This window comes from Vidua chalybeata, chromosome 4 (assembly GCF_026979565.1).
Source record: "Vidua chalybeata isolate OUT-0048 chromosome 4, bVidCha1 merged haplotype, whole genome shotgun sequence".
Lineage (NCBI taxonomy): Eukaryota > Metazoa > Chordata > Aves > Passeriformes > Viduidae > Vidua > Vidua chalybeata.
Genome location: NC_071533.1, coordinates 33,702,732 through 33,724,628, shown reverse-complemented (window position 1 = coordinate 33,724,628; position 21,897 = coordinate 33,702,732). Strand labels below are relative to the sequence as shown.

Sequence of the window (21,897 nt, the reverse complement as noted above, 5' to 3'; positions counted from 1 at the left end):
TATTGGACCCAGGCTCAATCACCATCCTGAATCTCTAGCTTTCCAAGCTGGTAACTGTAAAAGTAAAGAGATCAGCCTAGGAGGAAGAAAGAGTACCTTTCTATGCTCAGTAGCAACTTCTCCAACTAATAAACAGTAGTGAAGCAAGTCCCAGGCACTCTTCCTGAGTTGAAAGGATAAAGACCTTGATAGAAACAAGAATGGACAGAACCAGAAGAAGAGAGAGAAAGGAAAAATGCAGTTCATTTAGGGATACAGATGACAGTCTGGGGATTAGAGTAAAAACAAAATTAAAAAAAAAAAAAAAGGAAGTGCTTAGATGGATCATTTTCTCTTTTCATAATCATTCCATTTTATCTGTACAGGTGTGGAAAATACAAGCATTTCTCTAAAATTACTGAAGTGCTGTTTCAATGTACTTCTAGTAATCATCCATTCTTGGGAACAACAGAAAAGTATGTAATTTTTCACTTTCTAAAATACTTGAGGGCTTTCTTCATAAAAATGCACTCAGAAACCTAACTACTGAATAGATTTAACTACCTTAGGAATTACAGTATTGTTCATTTGTAACATTAAGAGCTAGCTCTCCCTACCATTTGTGTGTAATGTAACTTATCCTCACAGGTAACCCATATACCTCCTGAGATTTGCATATAATTAGAAGGTCAGGGTATAGTTTACAGTATTCACTTCCATGCAGTGCATTTTCTTTCAAGTGCTACAACAGCATAAAACAGACACAAACATTTAACCTTCTGATCTGCCACGCTGTATTTGTGCATGATTTTGTGAAACAAAATTGTCAGGCTTTTTAAATTGCAGCTGACTACTATATGAAAACCTGTTTAATCCTATAAAACAGACTTGTTCTACTGCAGTTAAAATGTACAACAATGTTCAGTTTGTTTTAGATTCCTGCCCTTCTGTGAACTTTCTGTCTAATTCACCCAGAAAATAAGATTTTTCAGAAGACAAGCATTTCTATATAAAATTTTCTACTCTAATTAAATTTAGGATCATCTGCTCATTGTTTCCTGCATACATGGAAAGAGCATCAGCAAATCCACTGAGAATATAAATATAGTTTTGCTTTAGTACCATAAAGTTTGAAGCCACTGCCTAGATCACAAGAATACTGCAAGTTACTGAAAGCAGAAAAATAAAGAACTGAAAGAATTGTCACTTTTTCTATTACACTTGTTTGCATATTATTTTAGAACATGAAATATGGAAAGTTTAAAAATACTATGTTTCAAACAAGAGCAAATCATCTGCATTCTAAAGTTAAAAACATTATATACATGTGTCAGACCTACCTGCAGACCTGTCATAATTCAATTAAGAAATAGCACCCTAGTAACTTTGGTTTTAATAAGCATAAAAACATTAGGATTGCCAAGAAAAACAAGCAAACCATGTCCCTCAGAAAATTTCCATGCAATGAAAAATATTATTTCATAACTTTGGGTAAAATTAGCACTATACAAAAGTGTTCAGGGAAAAACAAGTCCTTTTTCAAGACCGGAAGGGATACAGGGCAATAAAAGTAGCAAGGTCAGTATAAATGCCTAAACAATGATCTTGAGAAATAATCTCCAGAGACTCACAGCTTCATCCTTAAGTACATTAAAATCTTATTTGAGAACATCAATAGGAATTGAAACTACAGAGGTCTAATTAGAACTGTATCCACTACAAACAGGAAGAGGGACAAACACTTCTCATTTTCTTGCCATTCTATCCTTGGCAACCAAAATGTCACTGTCACAGTAATGACCCCAAAAATGCTATATATCATGGCAATTTTCTAATAAAAACCAACTCATTCCTTTACAAACTTAACACAATGATTTCTCAAACTCTGGAAACACAATTTAAACTCATATAGAACTCTTCCTTGTACTCCACTGATTTAATTTCACTTGTTTTCAAGCCACTGTATCATTATAAACATTGTTAAAGAGCTGAAAAAGTTCTTAATTGTGCATACAATCTGACGTTTTTGGCAAGTATTAAATGGCAAATATGTGGCAAAGATAAAAAATATATTAAAAATATAAATATAAAAAAGGCAAATAAATGGCAAGCGTTAGAGAGACTGCATTAGTAATTAAATATAATCTCAAGTTTCCCCAGTTAATGTTTGCAAATAGCTTACCTAAACTGTGGAGCTCCTGTCTTAATATCCCCTATGGTGACTTGAACATCATCTTCATCGTCATCACTATCACTATCACTGTCATCCTCAGCCTCTGCCACCTTCTATAAAAGAAAAAGTCGTTGCTTAGACAAAAAGCAGTCACTTACCTTCACAATGGAAACACAATCCAGACAAAACCATCCATTCTAGAAATCTTTGAAAGAAAATTCTCTTCCTAGACTTCAGAATTGAGTAGCATTAACAGCAAATTTAGGAGGTAACAAGTATCTGAAACATCTGGATCAAAATAGAGAAGTGTCTTTAACACTAGGTTAAATTTCTCAAGCATAAAAGAGTTTCCACTATCTAATATCCTCCTTCCCTCTATCTAGCTCATACACACTGGCTCTATCCTTACCTTGTCATCCAGGAAAGGACTAAAAGATATGGAAGACTAGCTTCTTGCCATAATCAATTATACATTCAGCATAACTCAGGTAAATGTTTTTCCAGTTGATGATGAACACTGGAGAAAACTATTTAGTTCCTAACTTAAGTCAGCTACATAAAATACTTGAGACATTTCAGCAAACAGACTGAAAAATCAGATACAAGAGCACACTGTATGCTGTATGATACACTGAGATTTTTAGACTCCGGACAAACATTTAAACTTGTCCCTCCTAAGTAGTAATGATCAATTCGGACCATTTTCTTTGTAGATCTGGTTTTTTTCCTCCCAATGAACATCACTCTCCTTTTTCTATGCAGAATTCAATAACCATGTATTAACCAGTCAGTTCTTCACAGTTAGACCTTGATCTTACTATCTTGATTAACTTTGTATCATCAGAAAACTTGTGATTTCACAACTTAGCTCTTTTCCAAGTAGATACATTAAACAGCACAGGTTAAGCATAAAATTCCAGTGAATTCTCCCTGGAAGTGACTTTCTTTTACTGAGAAAACAGAACCTTGACTTCTACCCAGTGTTTTCTATCTATTACAAACCAGCTAAAATCAGTTACCCACATAGGACTCATTCTATTACTGCATAGTTTTTAAAAATCCTTTGGTAAGGAACTTCTTCAAAAACTTTGTGGAATTCAAATGAACTTTTCCAACCAAATCACCCTTATTCACATATTGGAATCCTTCAGCAAGAGGCTGAACTCATCGAAGCCAAGCTGATTCTGCCCTAACAGCCTTCAGGTATACATGCACAGCTGAGTTCCAGCCCTTGTCTACTATACCATCTATTAAGTTGCCCTGTACATTAAAAAATCAACAAAAATCAACAAAAATCAACAGCTCCTTAGAAGATAAGATGCTGGAGTGCAGTTCAGCCTCGCTACACAACATTAATATAATTTCATAATGATGAAGAGTCTATTCTTGGAGTAGGGAAGATGGGGCAAATCTAGATCAGTATGGATATTCTGTAAATGATAGCTGAAGACAGTCTTTCAATTCCATATGGCTGAAAAGTGCAAATTCATCATTCATCAGGCAACCCACACAGATGCCATTAAAAAGGCATCAAAAAGGAAATAAAATTTTGTCCAGACAATGTACCTTTTCAACCAAAACCCACTTCATTTATAATCAATGATTTTTCAGTTCCCTCCTCACAGAAATATTCACCTGTTCCTATTCATCTAACTCGAACAACACCCATTTTTCTAAGCTGCTGCTGAACATTCATGGACACAATTTACCATTAAGTTCTCAATTTTATGGAGATATTCTAATGATAATCTAACAATGCCAGGCTTTATATAGATAAAAAAATACACGAGTACAAGAAAACGGAGCCTATAAGGATTTCCAGAAATACAAAAACCTTTGATGCACTTTAAGTAGCTTTTCATTTTAAACAACTGAAATAAGTTTTAAAGTTTTAATAACTTTTTCCCCAATTTTAAATAAACTGAAATGCCTTTCATAAATAAAGTGTTAGAGTTACTGTAATAAAAGTACTTCACAAAGAGGCCAGTTCTTGAAACTTGCAAAAATAGCTCAATAATGGTTTCTACATCACTTAAAGTTATTTCTTGGAAGATATGTTAAAAAGTCCCACTGAATTAAAACTAGTTTTCTCATAGAACTTCTCATACTTAAATTTTTCCTATTCCCAGTAACCTGAATCCTTCAACCAACACAGCAACTGTAAATTTAATTTCTTCGTCCTTTCCTTCATTGCACTAACACTGATGTTATCAGACATACTAAACATTGACTACTACAAAACAAGTGTTATGTTGCCTCTGAAAGGCACGTGTGATTCATCTCTTGGTTCACATTTTCATAGTTCTGCAAATCCTGCTTGTCTACCATATGCAAAATAAGAAAAATTACCAGAGGACTTTATTTTCTTATCACTAAGAAAAAACAAACTATCGTTTTGAAAAGGATGTCCCTGAGAAAAGAGAGGTGTCTTCAAGCACCGTCTTTCTGTCCTTCCCAAAAAAACTGGGAATACTATTTATTTATTTTCTGTAAATTAGATTTTGAAAGTGGACTTCACTGGAAATTTGATTTCCTAATTCAGTAATTTCGGCAGATCACAAATACATTTTAGAAAAAAAAAAAGGTGCACACTTAGGCATTAATTCATTTAAATATATGTCCTAGTCAAATTATGAATTCTCAGTAAGTCATTAAATCAAAACAGATTAAAACAGTATTTCAAAAACACATTTAAAACTACCGTTTTCACAATGCCATTTTCTGCAGCTTCCTCTTCACTTCCAGGTGGGGGTGGAGCACTTGAACAAAAACAAATAGGAAAAAGTGAAACTAGGTATTTATGCACATGTTGCTTCACAGGTATCAGCTAATGATGAAAAAAAGCTTTGCTACATCATTCCAGATGAAAAGCCAAAGCTCCAGTTGTCTTCTGCATTAATTAAAAACCAAAATCAACTTATTACAAAAAAACCCTAGACGAATGTAACTTTATAGTAGCAATATTTAGCTATCATAAATCATACTAACTGGATGTTTGTAGAATAGTTGGAAGCAATGAGGCATTACGCTTGGACCTTCCTTTGAAATCAAACTGAAATACTTTGTAACATATGAAAGGAGAATAAGTTGTCTGTTTTTTTTTTTTCCCTGCTGACTGACACTTTTCAAAGACAATAGAAAAAAAAAAAAACATTTAAACACCCACAGGTAATGTTTCACTGAAACAGAATTCCCACATCAGCATTGCGAAATTTTCTTCTACCATATGGAATAGTTACAATGCAATGACTAATTCAATTATATTTTAACTGTAGACTGAGAACCATAAAAATTTTAAAACTACTGGTCCATCTAAAAGGATGAGTACTGTGACATCCATGCAAATGAGCTGTCTCACTGAGCCTATCTACAGCTGTTTCCTACACAGTAATATTTTAATTTCCACAGGCCCATTAGCTGTTAGGATGCTGCACCACAAATAGCAGAGTAAGCAGGGAGCCATCTAGAAACAATATTCTTTCACTGAAAAGGTATTTCTGAAACAGAGTGGGCAATTGCCAATTTTTATTGAATAGAATTAATCTAACCCCATACTCTGTTGGCAACACACCCATGAGTGTTGCACCCAACAACCCAATAACTGTTGAGCCCAGTTATTGCCTCAGGATTCAAGCTTGATCATTTCACCTCATCACCTGGTAAAATGACAGACTAGGTAGAGAACCTGAATAACACATCACCATTTCTGTATATACAAACAGTGCCAAAACTGAGAGGCCAGAGACCAAAACTTTTAACAGCTGAACTGTCCCCATACTTCCACAGTTCCAAACACAACTCCTAAGATGGGTAAGTTAGTATTTGTTATGCTTTTTGTCCAAAACTATGCATTGCAAGAGCCAAATGCCAAGCTAGACACTATTGACCAAAAAACTGGAGTACACTGTTTCTAAAGATCATTCTGGCCTCCATGCAAGTAATTTTCCTAAGGAACAGTAGTAGTGACAAACATGACAGGTCAAGAAAAGGTATCTGAACATAAGGAATAAACTGATATGGAATATCTTCTAAATAAAGAGCAAAAATATAACAACTTCTTTGTTCTGGAAGAGATGGGATTCAAGTCAAATGCAACAGAGGTCTAAAAACCCGTTAAGACATGAAGAAGTGAAAGAAAACAACTCTGTTTCTTATACTACAGAAATAATGGGAATCAAACAATCACACCTAATAGCTGCTTCACAATGATATCATATATAGTTATTTGATGGAGATCATTATTGCTTTGTCACCCTGTGCTTGTCAAAGTTGACATGAGTTCAAAAGAGCAACTGAGCAAGCTTATGAACAAACTGTCCACCAAGGCTAACCAAATGCAAGAGCTCTCACTGAAAAAATGGAAAATGTCTATAGAAAATAACAATGTATATTTTTATATACTGATTTTCCCTTTCTTTGTTTAATATACCTTGACAATCGATAATTTCCGTATTTTAACAATTATGAGAATTCCCTTCATTCAGCACAAGTGACTGATTCCCTTTTCCAGTCAGTCCTCATTACTAATCTCCATTAACTTTGTTAGATTTTCAAGGGAGCATCTTTGTGCCCTCATACAGCTCTTTGTAACTCAAGCAGGCTGCCCTCAAATATTTCCAAAGCTTTCTTAAGTTTCTTTCTTTCAAATACTGTCTTACTGGTAAAAAAAACAACCCAAACCAACCCTGAAACACCAAGCAGATGTGATCTGTACATCAAACTACCTGGTAATCTTCCACTGTTTCCTTGTATTCCTGCTTTTGCAACTACACTGCAAACTCTTTGAGAGATAGAGTTTTTAGTTGCTAAATTATCTCAAACAAGTCCTGATCCATCATTAAGACCACAAAGCAGAATGATTACAAAAATAAAAGACCTGTTGGCATCTTGTAAGGGGTTATTGCTGCATACAGTTAAACTAACTTTCATACTTAACTGGCCCAATTTCACAGGCACAGTCATTTCACAGAAAAGCAAAGTCCAAACGTACTATCTTAAGGACATTTTCTAAGACACCAGAGCATGTTCAGGTCCTACCAACTTTCAAGGAGCTGGGAAGAAGAATGTAGTGAACACATGTTTTGTGCAGTCATGCTACAGGGCTTCCAGTTGTCAGAATACTCACCTAGATTTTTCTTCCTCTGGTCTCTCTGCTTCATTTTCATCTACCATAAGAGAAAAGAAACACAATATTTGAGAATAAAATCCCTAGGGTATCAACTGTAACAGATTATCTTGGCATGCAGAATATCAGGCAAGTCTTCAGAGACATATTGACTATTGAGATATGTTATTAACATTTCAATTGTGAAATCAGTCGAGTAAACCCCTAAGCGCCCACAGTGCTCTGCACTGACAGGTCCACCACATGGACAAGGTTTAGTTTATATGCTTCATTAGTATCTGAACGTAAAGATAGTCCCTAAAGTTGTATAAAAAGTTAATAAATAAAAGGTTAAGCCTCTTTCAGTATTTCAACGCCGGGAACTCGGGCAGGAGAGCAATAGGGAAAGCTCGGTGCAGGGATGCCTGTGGGGCAGGGACACCACGCGGGGCTCTCGCCGCTGAGGCCCAGCCCGCCTCGGCCTGCGCGGCCCGGGCTGAGGGCCCGCGGCACCGGCGGCGGAGACCGGGGAAGGGAAGGGGCCGGGAGCCGTCGCCACCGGGGGGCTGGCCGGGAGGAGAGAGGGGCCTGAGCAGCCACGGGGGTGGCGGGACTGGGGCGCCTTGTTCAGCGGCCCGGCGAGGTGGCTCACGGCGCGGCCTGCGCACCCCCGCACGGCCCCCCCGCCACGGCGGCGCCGGGCCGGCCCGCTGGGGAGGCGGGCTGGGCACGGGGGTCGGGGAAGGTCCGTACCGCCATAGAGCCACTCCTCCTCCTCGTCCCCGGCGGCCCCATCGGCGTCCGCCGACAGCCGCTCCGCCTCGCCGGTAGACATGGCCGCCTCCCGCGGGACGCGCGGGCCCGGCCCCGGCAGCGCCTCCCCCCGCCGGCCGCCCCGCCGCGCCGCGCCGCCCCCGGGCTCCCCCGGCGCCTCGGTCCGCGGCTAGGCGGTGCACGGGCGGGCGGCTGCGAACGCCCAACGCGGCCTCTCGCGGAAGATCCGCCGCCGCCGCCGCCCGGCGCTTCCCCTCCCCCCCGCGTGAGTGACACGCACAGGAAGCGGGCCCGGCCCGGCCCCGCGGCGCCCCGGGCACGGGCTGCGGGGGGCGGCCCGGCTGGGCCCGGCCCCGGGACTGCCCTCCCCGCCGAGCCGGCCGGGCACCGTCCGTGCGCGGCCACTCACCGCGGCTGTGCGTTCACCGCTCTCCCGAGGCGCGCTGCGAGAGCCGCCTTCCCTTCCACTCGCCGCCGTTTGCTCTCGGTGGTCCTTGTGCTCTCCTGCGGCCCTGGACGCCCGTCCGCCCCCATCGCAGGGATCACCGGCAGCATGGCCATCTCCTCAGGAACATCCTAGCCTATCTGCAGAAGCAGGACTCGGCTAAACACACGTACACTCCAGTGCCGTGCATCTACTGCCGGCTGATGGCAGCTGCCGAGGGAGCGTAACCACGGGGTAAACACGCCGCTGCCTCTGCTAGTACTGTCCCTCGGCTCAGGAACTATCCCAGCTGGACGTTGTATTTTAGGTTTAACAACTCTTCATAGATTTTTTTTTTCCCCTCCACAAATTTCCTTTGTTTTTAGGTACAGTGAGAGTTTAACATTCATAGTGTGCTGTGAGTCTTTCAACCTGTTTCTATGATCGAAGTGTTTCTATGAATTTCATTCATTCTCTTTTAGAAGCGGTGGGGAGTAGTGAGCCATTTTTTCTGGTGATTTGCTCACTTTACATCTGTGAATGCTAGACAACAACTGCAAGATGCATTAGAAAGGTTAAGTACCAACAACTGTCCAAATAAGTTTCAACCAGTTGTGTGTACAAATGGAGCTTGTGGTGTTTCAGGATGTATGTGAAAACTAAAACAGGAACCTGCTTTTTCACAGCAGGTCATTTTGGGAAAAATCATAGTAGAGGACGGTAACATAAACACAACTCTCAGCAGGTCAGTTTGGGAAAAATCAGACTAGAGGACGGTAACATAAACACAACTCTCAGTGAGGGGAGTTTATTTGAATTGCCTGCATAGAGAAGCCTATTTGAAAGTTTCATATACGGCATGACATTTCACTGGAGTTCACATGAATAACCAACCCACTCAATTTTTTTTTTTCACCTAAAATTAAATGTCTGAGTATTACATACAGATAATGAATTATGTGATGTAACTGGGTAGGTTTTCATCTTGCTATTTTATTTTTTATGCAAAAGTTGTGGAGTCAGCAAAGGCATTTTTCACCATTGAGTCACTTGCTTCTCATAAGACAAATGTGTATATGTAGTACCTCTTCATAGACATCAGTGTCTGAATTTTCATTCCTGTTATGTTTACTTTGCCATTTAACACAGTTCTGGCTGACATTAAATGACACAGCTGAATTCAAATAGTTTCATTTGGCTGCAGACATAGAAGAAAGAAAGAAAGAGAAAGAAAGAAAACCATGTTTGAGAAAAATGCAACAAGAGTAGGCTAAGAACAAAAAAGATCTTAAAATAGTTTGATGCAGATCCTCCAAGCAGCTTTCCTTGTACAAACCTTTAAAGAAAAATCACAGAAAGATGGTGGTGATGGAAAAACCCACTTTGAACAGTTGTGGCCTGTAAAAACTCTTTTTTCTAAGGCTTTGAGTAGCTGAAAGGCTGAAGACACAATACATCTTTGCAAGCTGCATCACCATCTTCACTCACAGGTTAAACCCCAAAAACTGACAAAAATGTCTCAAGTTTATGGGAACTCTTTAGTACAGTTCTTCTTCTGACACAGTAGTTGTCACCTTGCACAAGGGATAAAATAAGCTGTAAAAACTACTTAGATAATTTTGTTCTGTAATTTAACTATTGCGCTTTAAACTGATTAACTTCATTTTGTCTCCTAGCAAGCAATTTTTCTTTTTTTCAACACTGGCATATTCAGAACTAGTTGCAAACTGTACAGTATTAATAAAAGGAAAAACTATTAGCTTTCTAAAAAAGCATCTGATGTTTTGATAATAATATCTGAAAAAACCTCTCAACCTTTTAAAAGAGGTCAGAGCCCCCCCCCCCCACCTTTTTAAATGGTTCTAAGGGTAAATAACCCCTATTAAATTGTTGGGCAAGCCATAATTTATCTAAATTTTGTGGCTCTCAACCTGTGGCTTTCAACCATAAAGCAAAAACTCAGAGATACATAATCTCTGAGGAAATTAACTGAAAGAAGGATAATTCTACTTGTTTATAAACTCAGGGGCCCAATAGTTAACTATCCCCCATCCTTTCTTAGTGTTCATTTTTCAAATCAAAATAGTCAAGAAGGGTATTAACTTACATATTTTTCTAGCATCATGAAGCTATATGCCCTAAGGTTAAAATAACAGATTGGTGCTGGAACAGCACAAAGAAAGCAAAGAAAGGGAAGAATGCGTCTGAGTAGCAATATCACTAGAGCCCACTGAAAGGAAAGGATCTGATTTAATTACTGGAAATCTAGTGAATTCAGCGTTACTCATGTTTTTCAGTGTTCTGAAACCATTTGAATCTGTAAGAGACCTAGGAACAGCAGTTAAGATGGAGTGTGTACTAACTATTTTATCTCTTTATTAATGCTGATAACCCTGCTGTGTCAGAAAAGGTGCTGTCCTGGCTGTGCACCAAGGAGGCTGCCCAGCTGAATTCTGTGTAGAACACAGATTTGCAAGCGGCCCATCCATTCTCTGGGAAGAAGAAACTGTAAATGCTTGTTATGGCGTTTCTCTCGAATTCGAGATCAAGGGCTTTTAAAGGCGGAAATGGAATTAAAATAATTTGTCATACGTCTCTAACTGTACAGAGAAAAGCCGCATTTACTGAGCAAGAGTACTCCGTGTTGCCAGCTCATTCACCGAAGCATTTGTTAACACTAGCACAATGAATACACAAGAGCAGGGCAGGGAGCAGTGGTGAAAGCCTCGTCTCTCGGGTGCTGACCGTGTCAGGTGCCGGGGGAGCGGTCGTTCCCGCGGTGTCCCCCCGGCAGCCGCCGGGACCGCCAGAGCGCCGCCCCGCCCGCGCGCAGCCAACCCGCGCCCGGCACATCATCGCGCGGCGCCGGCGGCGCGCCCCGCACGTGCGGCGTGTTGTGGCTGTCACGGCCATGGCGGTGCCGGAGGTGCTGCGGCAGCTGAGCCGCCGGGCCTGGGAGCCCGCGCTGGCCCGGGCGCACCGCGCCGCCGTCCTCATGGACGCGCCCTCCGCCGAGGCGCTGCACTGGGCCGGCGGGGCGGGCGAGCTCCTGGCGGCCGGGGCGCTGGCTGTCAGCGCGCTGTCCGCCGAGTCGGCGGTGCCGGCGGGGGCGGCCTGCGTCGTGTTCGTGGTGAGCGGGACGCTGCGGGGCGGCGCGGCGGCCGCGGTGCGCGGCGTGCTGGAGCAGGGCGCCGCGCGGCACTGCGTGCTGGTGTGCGGCGACGAGGCGGACGGCGGCGGGGCGGCAGAGGTGGAGGAGACCTTGCGGCGGTGGATGGGCGAGGGCGGCCGCGCCGAGGTGGTGCTGCGGGGCCCGCCGCTCCTGGCGCCCGTCTCGGCGGAGCTCTGCCTGCTGCCCGCCCTGGCAGCGCTCCTCCCGCCGCTGTCCGGCCCCGGCGGCTCCGGCCCCGCAGAGGTCGGGCTGGGTGTGCTGCCCGCCGAGCTGCGGGCGGCGGTGCGGGCCCTGGTGGGTGAGCTCGACTCTCTCTTCACCGCCCTGGGCCTGCGGGAGGAGAGCTTCGCTGTGGGGGCCCTTAGCAGGGTCGTCGCCGCTGAGCTGGCAAGCTATGCCTCAGCCAGAAACAGGAGGAGGACAGCCACCAACAAAGCGTCTGTCATCTTCGTGGACAGGACGTTGGACCTCGCTGGTAAGCAATCCTCAGCTGGTATGGGCTGTCATTCTTCAGGGCCCATACCCACCCCACCGGGAGGGTGTCAGATAGTGGGAGCACTGGTGTTACCACAAATCCATATTCCACTTTGTACCGTGTCCTCCCATGGGTGTATAGCTCTAGTTCCAGGCCCTTGGTGGGATTGCTCTTGAGATCTGGTCTGCTGGAATACACTTGTTCAGTGGTTACCAGGCAGTGACGGTAGAACTCTGGGCTTCTCACGAAGCTTGGAGAAACATGGCTGGGTTCAAAGCAGTAGTTCCTGTAAGTTCCAAATCATCCTGCTCCAGTAGGAAAACTTGGTGCTCCAGCATTCTGCTGGTGATACCCAATGTCTTCCTTTCTGTTCCAAAACAGCTATTACCATGGGGGATATGTATATGGTAATCTTTTGTCCCAGTGTCAGTTTCATGCTTTCTGGATTTAAAAGCCACTGCTCACAAGCATCTAGATCATCCATTACTCATGTTATCCAGTTGTTTGGAAAAGTATCTTACAGGCTGCTTCCATGACTCCAAATGCTGTGCTAATACCCCTAGTGCCAGGTGCATCCTTTCATGCAGAAATAGCTCAAATGGTTTGGTTAAGTAGTGGTCCCTGGGGGTCCCCAAAGTGACCTCAAAGTCATACTTAACTGCCCAATGAACTGATGCTGCTTTCCAAATTAGGAGAAAAGTTGACATAACTGAGCTGGTTACTCTCTTGTTCTTCTTGGTTTGTGTTTAACATGATCTTGCAGAATAAGCGGTGTTCGGTTCTGTTCCACAGGCTAATGGTTTGAAGAGTAATTGTATTTAGCCACCAGCTATGCAAACAGTTCTTCATCTGGCAACACTGGGAGCATGTTTAATCCCATGGCCATGATGGTTGCTTACACACCCTTGTATCCCAGTGAATTATAGAAATGAAGAGTAAGGCAGAAGGCTCTACTGGAAATCCAAAATTTTGCTGCAAACTAAAAGCCTTAAACTGTGCCTGTGTGCCACCTTGAGGTGTGAAGGAAACTGTCTGCATGTTTCAGACTCAGCCTTATGGATTGCTATGAAGTATCCAGTGAATCTATTTGTCATTGTTATCTTTATGTCTGTCTAGGCAGACAGACGTATGTCTCTGTGTAACCCTTAGCCATATCGATATGCCTGAAAGTGCTTCTGTACATATGTGTATTGATATAGGAGTGACTGCATTTGCTATCCCAGTCATACATACCTCCTGCTGGCATGCACAGGGTGTGGGCCTGGTTTTGTTTATAGTCAATGATTCAAGTCATAATTTTTTGCCATCACATATCATGTAGCAAGTACTTGGCACAGTGTTGCACCCTGCAGCTCGTCTGTTTCTGAATTGTCCTCCATATTTCTTTTCCTCCCATAATTTTGCCATTGTGTATCCTTGAACTGCTGTAGGGTTCATAGCTATCACCAAGGTGCTAAAGAGCAGCTATGAATCCAGGCAGTTAATGCTGTGCTGAGTTGGGAAGATTGATCAGAAGACTGCAGGAAAGTGGACTTGAATAAGGAACCTCAAAATGAAATTATGAGAAGAGTGTTGGTTTGGGGTGGGAACGGGGAAAGGATTTGTTTATGCACTCAGATAGTGATAAGAAATAAAAACAAGAAACAGAACCAGATGTGGGATGACAGGGAGCTGACTGACAAGGAGACTCTTGAGGAGGTATGAAGAGAGATATTTGGTACCAGCTTAAGCTTGGGAAGGGAAGTGTGGAATCTTATACTTCAGTAGGAGAAGGTTTTTTGGAGATAACATCAGGGCTGTAGTGAGCAGCATTGGAAAGAAATATCAAAGCTCACAGACTAAGGATGAGAAGTTACAGGATTTGTTTTTATTCTCAGAATCTGTAAATGAAATTAAGATCCCTGCATGCAACCATTTTTTTTGTTACCAACAAATGCCTCCAGAATTCATTGGTAATTTCATTTAATTATTCCTATGGTTTGGATGTGATACTCGTGCTATCAAATACAATGCAAACTGAAGGAAGAAAAATTGGGTGCATTTCAGAGGTAAAGCTGTATATGAACCTGAATTTAGTGCCACAGAATAAGATTTGTTTCATTGGTTTGCTAAAAACTGTACAGTAAAAAATGCACAAGGGAAGCAGGGGGTCTAGTTAGTGAGTTTCTTGCTGTTGTTAAAGAACTGGTTGGTTGACTTTGCAAATTGTGTCAGCTACAACTTGTATCAAATGTCACCTATTTCAGTTTGTAAGTTATAATGTAAAGAAAAAGTGAAATTAGAACACCATGATACATAAGAGTTCTTGTATCCTGAAAGCTAGATGTTAGCCTGGCATGAAAGCTCCTATTTTGCACTGGTCAGATAACTTGTTGTCACATGAATGCTCAATCTGTCTGTACTTTGGCAGCATTCAAAACCATCACCTGTGCCTTGAACACTGTTTGCTCATGAGAAGCTGCTAAGCAGTCTGTTGACTGTCCTCAGAAGTGGGGAGTAGAGAGGATCAAAACTAGTCCCATGCACCCTTCTGAAGTCATTGCAGTTTGAAAGTGACTCCCTGTGATTTCTTGTCCTAGTCTTGTGAAGTTTAACAATCTTTTCATGCTTGGTTAACTTATGCAGTTGGTCGGGGTGACAGTCACTTTTAAAACCTCCAGTAGATGTTTTGTGAATGGTTTGATGAGGTATGGCAAAGGCCAGTAGCACTGGTGGACCAGTGGAAACCTCCAAGAAGTAACAGTCGTGGGAAAGAGACACAGGCTCTCACTAGCTGTTCACAGAAGCAGCTTGAGTACTCTGCTAGGATGAAAGGAGAGATGTCAATAACTAATGTGGGTTTATTTGCATTTGAGGTGTTTCTAGTTTAGCCAAATGTCTTGTCTAACTAAATGTTGCTCTCATGCAGCATGTGTGGAGAGACAGATGGGGTGGAGGTTCAGAAAGTTACCATGGGTTTTCCCTGTGCAACTTTGTTGCAGTGTGCCTTACACCTGACTGATCTAGTAAGAACAATGTAGAGATTTTGGAGAACAAGATAGCTTAGGGAGTCAAAGACAGCCCAGCTCATTCCATCTGTATTTCACTGTTCTAACTCTGGCTGGGAATGGTAGAAAAGAAAGTTGCTGTTATTCTGTAATTGTTGCAGTTTTTGGTGAAACAAGTGGGTAATAAGCTGAGTAGTCAGATGTCCACACTGCAGTACCACTCCACGCTGGACATATGTGCCTTCTTTGCTTTCTGTGGATAAAGGCATTGCCAGCACAGAGTTTGGCTTCACTTTTCTTTTCCTTTTTCATTCTTGTTTCTCTTTTCAACTTTTTGCACTATGGAAAAGTGGATAAACCATGGAAAGCCATGGCTTACAGCCTGGATACCTGGCTGCTGTAGAATTGCTGGAGACAGTCTTCTGCTTCTGCTGTCCAAGAGCACTTAATAATCTGACCTTAGCAATGTACTTGATGTAAGGGCCTTGTTTGGGTTTATGGAGCATGTGAAGCTAATTCAGCTGCTGAAACAGATATTCTCTATCTTTGGAAATGATGAAAACATAAGAGCAGATAGCTGCCACACAGATGGACTTAGGAGTGGGACCATAGCCTGAGAGAACTTTTTCCTGCCTCTCAGTGGTGCTTCAAAAGTTCCCGTTTTTCTGTGATTAAAGCTAGGACAACAAAACTAAGCTCAGCACTTCTGTCCAGCCCTGTGTTGATGGCTGAACTGTAGCTTAAATGGCAGACTACAAATACCTTCAACTTGTTCCTGACCTAAAGGCAATAAAGTTTCTGGTCCTTCTGTCTTGACTTTTATCTGTAGTGTGTCATGTTTTTCTCCTTTGACTTGGCTCACAGCCCTAATGTTTTTTAAGTTGGTTGTAGAGCCTGTGTTGAGAGTTCATGAATGGAAAGAAAAGCATGTGTGTTTGAAATCAGGAAAATTGAATAAACCATGCCAGCTGGAGTTCAGAGTTTCTCTTGGAATACAGTCAAATTGACATTTTATACTTTGTAACATGGGTTGGTTTAGTTATTTCATGTTTGTTTCACCTGAGCTGCCCTCAGTTCATATAAAAGTGATATGATCTTGATTGTGGCATGCCATTGGTAATTGTTTATTTTAATATTAGGCTAGCCTGTCTGGGTAGCTATTTATGCAACTTGTAAATAGGCCTTTAAAGCACAGCCCTATTAGTTTATGTAGAAAAGTATAGTATGTATGTGGGTGTATATATAAATATTTGCTTGATTTTTTAATAACCATTACAAATATTATTTAACAACTTCCTTAGGCAAAGAAAAATGTTTTTCATGTCTAAGTGTAAAATCAGTGAATATCTAACAACTGTAAAACTAGGTCTAATTTAGTAGTAGTAATATTAGTAGTAGTAATAGTGCTTTTTAAATGAATTTTTCTGAAATGTTTTAAATCCCTTTAACTTTATGCATTCTAGAAATTAATTTTACTTTTGTAGAAAAATATTTTTGAAAAGCTAAATGTCGTTTTGATGTTAGGAGTGCCAGTGTCCTTCTCCTCAAAACATGTAGTTATTTTCAATTCCTTGTGTTTGTTTGTTTTTCTAGTTATGCACCTGATAGTTCTTGGGTCTTTTTTTTTTTTTTTTTTTTTCCTCAGGAGCAGTTGGTCATCATGGTGACAATCTTGCAGAGAAGATTCTTTCTGTGCTTCCTAAACTTCCTGGCCACAAGACCGATGTAATGGTTAACATGGTGGAACTTACAGCACTGCAGACTACAGATGAAACTTGCGGTATTATAGCACCTGGCTGCTTAGCACAACCAAAGTAAACATTCTTTTCTTCTTTCTTTTTTTTTTTTTTTTTTTTATTTTTTAATTTTTTTAATGTTGAATATGTTTGTTTGTTATCTCTCTGTGAAAAAATGAACAGAGAACAAGTCTTTAAAAAATGAAACAAAAGAAAACAGTCAAGCTTACAGCAAAACCCCATCTGGTCGTAGTTCTGCTGGAATGTAATAGCCTATATGTGTACATAAGTGAGCAGGCCAGATAAGACTTCCAAAAGTGGAAGAATCTCAAGACCTTTTATACTTGGGTTGTTTAAATTGCTGTAGATTACTGTAGCAGAAATCAGTATAGAATAACACCAAGAATTCTCCTTGTGAGGAGAATTTTTTCTCCTCCATTTCTTTTTCTGCCTAAGTAATAGGTCATGCAAACAGGTAGGTCTCAATGGTGACTTCCTTTTCCCATAAGCCTCTTTATAAAGTTAGCTGGATGGTGAATTTTTGTTAGAGTACCTGTTAATTTAAGGTTATATCCTTGTTTTCAAACACCGTACCTGTGGAGAAGGATAATAAGGCACAAATTCAGGTATACAGACAGCTTCACAGGGGCTTGATTTTTGCTTAAACAAGAACAACCAAAAAGCAGTAACTTCAGGCATTGTACTTAGCTATGTATAATGTGTAGCTAAGACTTTACAAGTAACGTGCATCAGATTTGATGTTTCACTTTCTAAATTTAGTTGTCCAAACCAAAACTCTCCTGGAGCTTCTGTTACTATGCAAAAACAAGGAAACATACCAGGTGCTGGTTTCACTCCACAAGAAAAGTTTTTCTCAGCAGTGCTTTAGAAATTTATACAGTGCAAAGGAGATTAAAAGTTCTTTCTCTTTCACTATAATGCTCTCCTCATATATTAGAAAATGGTTTTTCGAGATGGGCTATTTAATATAGTTTCTATTCTTCTCTTTTGATTTGTTTTGTGATTTTACACCTGCACTGTATCCTTTTTCTTCCCTTCCCCCCAACAAAGATTTCACAGATTTCTACCATTAGCAGCATATGGCCTTTATTTTCTGAGAGCCTCCAGATCCTTTGTCACCTTCCATCTCTCACACGTGCTGTAACTGGGTCCAGTTTCTAGGTTCTGCATTGCATAACTCTTTTCTTCCATAGAAGTTGGAGAGGAAATGTTTCCTCATAGAGGTGGACTCAGTTGTAACCTGCTGCTGGAGTGACTAGCTGAAATAAAATTTGTTCTGGTTTGCTTCTCACTGTCTGCTTTCCCTCTGATTCCTGAAGTAGAAGTGAAATGTCCTTAAAGATCTGTCTGCACAGTAAAATGAAGAGGTCATTGTCCATAGTAGAACTTTGTGGTAGCTTTTTGTGCTAACTTTGAGGAGTAGCTGCTAGAAATAAAGAAAAATTCTGTCAGTGTGGACTAGGAAAAAAAAAAAAAGATATTTACTGCCCTGAGATTATTGACCTGTGCTACCAGTCTATTATTTCTCACATTATTGACATTGAGAAGACTAAAGGTAGTGCTGGTATGCCTTCCCATGGCTAAATTATAACTTCAGTCATGTATTTGTGTTTTTAGTGACAGCTGACAGAGTTTTACTATGTGCCTAGGAGTATATATACACATCCATGCTTGTTTGCCTATTTGCTGGCTAATGGGAAGGTGCCCTCTGTTAATAGTAGATAGTTTTAACATATTTTGCAGTTTCATATGGACACAGCTGCTTGAAGAACAGCAGGATTTGGCTACGAGATGCAAGTGTGGCAAAGTTGGATGACAGCAGCTGATACCTGGTACCAAAGCAGTGGTGCCATTAACACACTGGTCTGTAACAGCTTCTTCAAAATACTCTCCCTGTGCAAACTCATGGTACAGAATCTGTTACACTGAAAATTTTTGAGAACAGATCAGGCAAATATTTTAAACAGTCTTAATCTTGCCTTGTAGCACAGCAAAGGGAAAAGATGACCTCTGAAAATCTCTCTTGTTATCACTGTTCACAACTGAAGAAGAGTTGTGGGCCTTAGAAGAGTCTCCAAACTCCAAGTGACAGTGTGATGTTCAACCTGTTTTTCGCTGCTTCTCCAATTATATAATGATCAGGAATGGTTCCTAGTTTAAAATAGGCACTTCCAAACTAGCTTAAGACAGTTGATGAACAGTGCTTGAAACCATAACAGTGGCTGAAGGCAGTAGTTTCCATTCTCTTCAACGGGACTATTTTCAGTGTTGGCTTATAAATGCTAACCTTAATCATCTTTGCTAGTGAAAAATGGTTGTTTTTCTGAAGCAAAAAATGAAATGGATTAAAAATTCCCACCAGTAGGTTTCTGTGTCAATTCCATAAGAAATTCCTTAGGACGCTCTCAATTCCTCATCAGCTTGGTTGTTGCCCTTGGTAGCTAGCTCAGAAGTGTTTCTTATAATTGAAAACTTAAGTCTTCATTTGTATTTGTAAATGATGCATGGCAAGGAATGTTCCTCTGCTTGTAAATTTTCAGTTTACTCTGGTGAGTGAAAGTGCCAGCCCTTTCCCCAGAGACAGGGCCAGCGACTTTAGTTACACCCAAATGAAATGTGTGGGGGCTCTTTCACATGAAATTTTGTGATCAGACTGTGGCATTTCAGACTCACATATTCAGAATATTTTTAAAATGTTTTCATTGTTTCTCTCAAGTAATATTTGAGCATGCTGTAGTGAGGGAAGAGAGACAGTCTGGTCCTTGCATACAGCTTGCTATATTTAACTTCTCTTATGGCATGCTGCTCCAGCAGAAACATCTGGGCTCAGTTACAGAGTTAGCAAACAGAATTAATGAATAATTTATGGTTGGTATGGTGAAATAAAGCAGGGCTCTTTTCTCAAATCTAAGGAAATAATGGGCTTCTTTAAAGATTTAGATGAAAATGTAAATGCCATATGTTGCTTGAGTTACTGTACTTTGAAGGTACTCTCTTTGTGAGGGAGGGAATTTCTTAAAAAAAACCCCAAACTATTCTAGTTTGGTTTCTTCTAGTTGGGGTTCTTCTATTTCTTGATTTTATTAGTTTTATTAGTCTCAATAATCTCACGGAGTAATTGTTTGCCCTACTGTAGTCACTGGCATACTGCTGTTCAATGTGGATGACAGTAATGTTCTTTCAGAATTGTGTCAAAATATTTTATTCATTTTTATATACAGATGGATGTACATAACAGAAGGGAAACAGTTCACAGGTATTTAGCTAAAGACATCCACTCTTGATGAGAACTGCTGGTGTCTGAATCAAAAAAGTAGTAGCCACCCTGTCCTTTCAAACAGATGATGCATAATAGAAGTGAAATTGTAGTGAAAGCTTAGTGATAGGGGTGATTTGAAAAAAATTATTACAGTTCTCTTGCTGGTCTTTATATTTTGATAACCCATACAGTGTTTTTGGAGAATTCTTGCAAATTTCAGATTCTGATTTTAAGCATACACGTAGTGGCTTCTAGGTGTTGTTTATTTGGATGAACATCAAGCTCTGTGTGTTTGTGAGCAATCCATCCTGTACATTTGGTAACATTTTGGCCACGTTTCTCAAAACACTCCTCTTGTGTTTTGAAAATCTTTTTTTAGCATGTTGAAGTGTCTTGCTGTCATTAATTAGTTTATTTTGATGGAGGCTTATCTTTTCTGCCTCTTGTGAGCTGGGAGCTGAGGTGCATGAAGCCCCTGTGGCTCCAAAACCCCAAGTGAGGGTTCAGGTGCCTGAATCCTGGTCACAGGCCTGTGGTGTGTGAGAAGTAAAGATTTATGTACACTGTGGACTACCAAAGGAATATCTGTTTACTCTTTTTTTAATATGCTCTTTTATTAGCCAGGAACACTTTTGATATGCTCTCCTATTTTGCTGAATAGATTGAATATTTAATTTGCTTATGCACATTCCAAGAACTTGCTGAATAGAGGTTTCTTGCCTGTTTTTCCACTCTTGCTTCCTTTCTCCAGTGTTTGTAGTTTTCAGGCTTCTTAGAATTCAGTATGGTGTTAAAATCTTTTTAGAAAGTCCATATTTTTATTTAAAACATATATGTATTTAATGCAGTATACAAAGAACCATTGGACTCCTGCAACAAACATTTTTCCATAAAGATGAAATACTTCAATGTAACACAGTTCATATCTGGGCTGCTATGCCTAAAGCAATTCAATAAGCAATATAGCTGAGCTGTCTGGGCACTTTTGACAGAGTATGTGGAGCCTCTAAATCATCTGTATTTGCACTGGGGGGAGAAACAAGTTGAGAATGAAGTGACCATGTTGATGGGTGTGATGCAGAAATCATTTTTATGCAGGCCAGATGTTTGAATAACAGCACCCACAAACATCTTTCTTTAAGTTTTGTATTAGGAGTGAAAGGTAGGTGTGCTGGGGGGAGTGGGTTAAAAATTAGGACATTCCTGGAGATGGAATGATAAAATTTCAGTGTCTCATGTTAGTGGTAATTGAAAATACATACTTCTCCCAATTATTCTTAGTTCTGAAGTTTATTCACATTTTGGACTGATCAGTACTTCTTACAAATGCTACAGTTTGGATGGAGAAGAAAGCCCTGTTCCAACTGCATCTTTGCATTTGGGTGTGATGTGATGATTCAGTGCTCCTCTGGTACTGGTGGGACTTGGATAACACCAAGCCTAAAGGAAGGTCATGAGGTCAGGGGACTTGTATTCCAGTCCTGGTTCTGCTTTCAGCTTGCAGCATGATCTCAGGCAGGTCACTTAATTCCTTTCTGCCTCTGATTCCTCTTGTAGTCCTTGTCCTAGGAACTTGTTTTCTAAACCAGTAAAACAGGGAGTTTCTTAGGATACAAGTTTACATACTGAAGGCACAAAAATCCTAGGGGTTCTGATCTCTAGGGGTGCAAGTAACAGTGCAGATGGGTAGAAGGGGAATTAAGGTGTCAGGACTATTGAGCACAGGATCTCCATTTGTGTTTCTTTGGTACCGTGTCCTTCCCACTCCTACTCACAGTGCTCTGTTGTCCTGG

The 21,897-nt window shown here is 40.9% G+C and overlaps 2 protein-coding genes across 5 annotated transcripts in view; one reads left to right on the top strand and one right to left on the bottom strand.

Moving 5' to 3' along the window:
* The window catches only part of FIP1L1 (factor interacting with PAPOLA and CPSF1), a 38,288-nt gene extending 30,154 nt beyond the window's left edge, over nucleotides 1-8,134 (bottom strand). For all 4 annotated transcript variants that reach the window (XM_053940283.1, XM_053940285.1, XM_053940284.1 and 1 more), the window contains exons 1-4: nucleotides 8,010-8,134; nucleotides 7,278-7,317; nucleotides 4,854-4,911; nucleotides 2,162-2,265 (exon numbers count right to left, since the gene is read on the bottom strand). In XM_053940283.1, the coding sequence (XP_053796258.1) occupies nucleotides 2,162-2,265; nucleotides 4,854-4,911; nucleotides 7,278-7,317; nucleotides 8,010-8,091 (284 nt within the window). In that variant the 5' untranslated portion in view covers nucleotides 8,092-8,134. The remainder of the gene's footprint in view (nucleotides 1-2,161; nucleotides 2,266-4,853; nucleotides 4,912-7,277; nucleotides 7,318-8,009) is intronic.
* A 3,231-nt stretch (nucleotides 8,135-11,365) lies between these two features.
* Nucleotides 11,366-21,897, top strand: part of SCFD2 (sec1 family domain containing 2) — a 189,868-nt gene continuing 179,336 nt past the window's right edge. Inside the window, exons 1-2 of the mRNA XM_053940280.1 lie at nucleotides 11,366-12,101; nucleotides 16,734-16,902. Coding sequence (XP_053796255.1) covers nucleotides 11,366-12,101; nucleotides 16,734-16,902 — 905 coding nt within the window. The remainder of the gene's footprint in view (nucleotides 12,102-16,733; nucleotides 16,903-21,897) is intronic.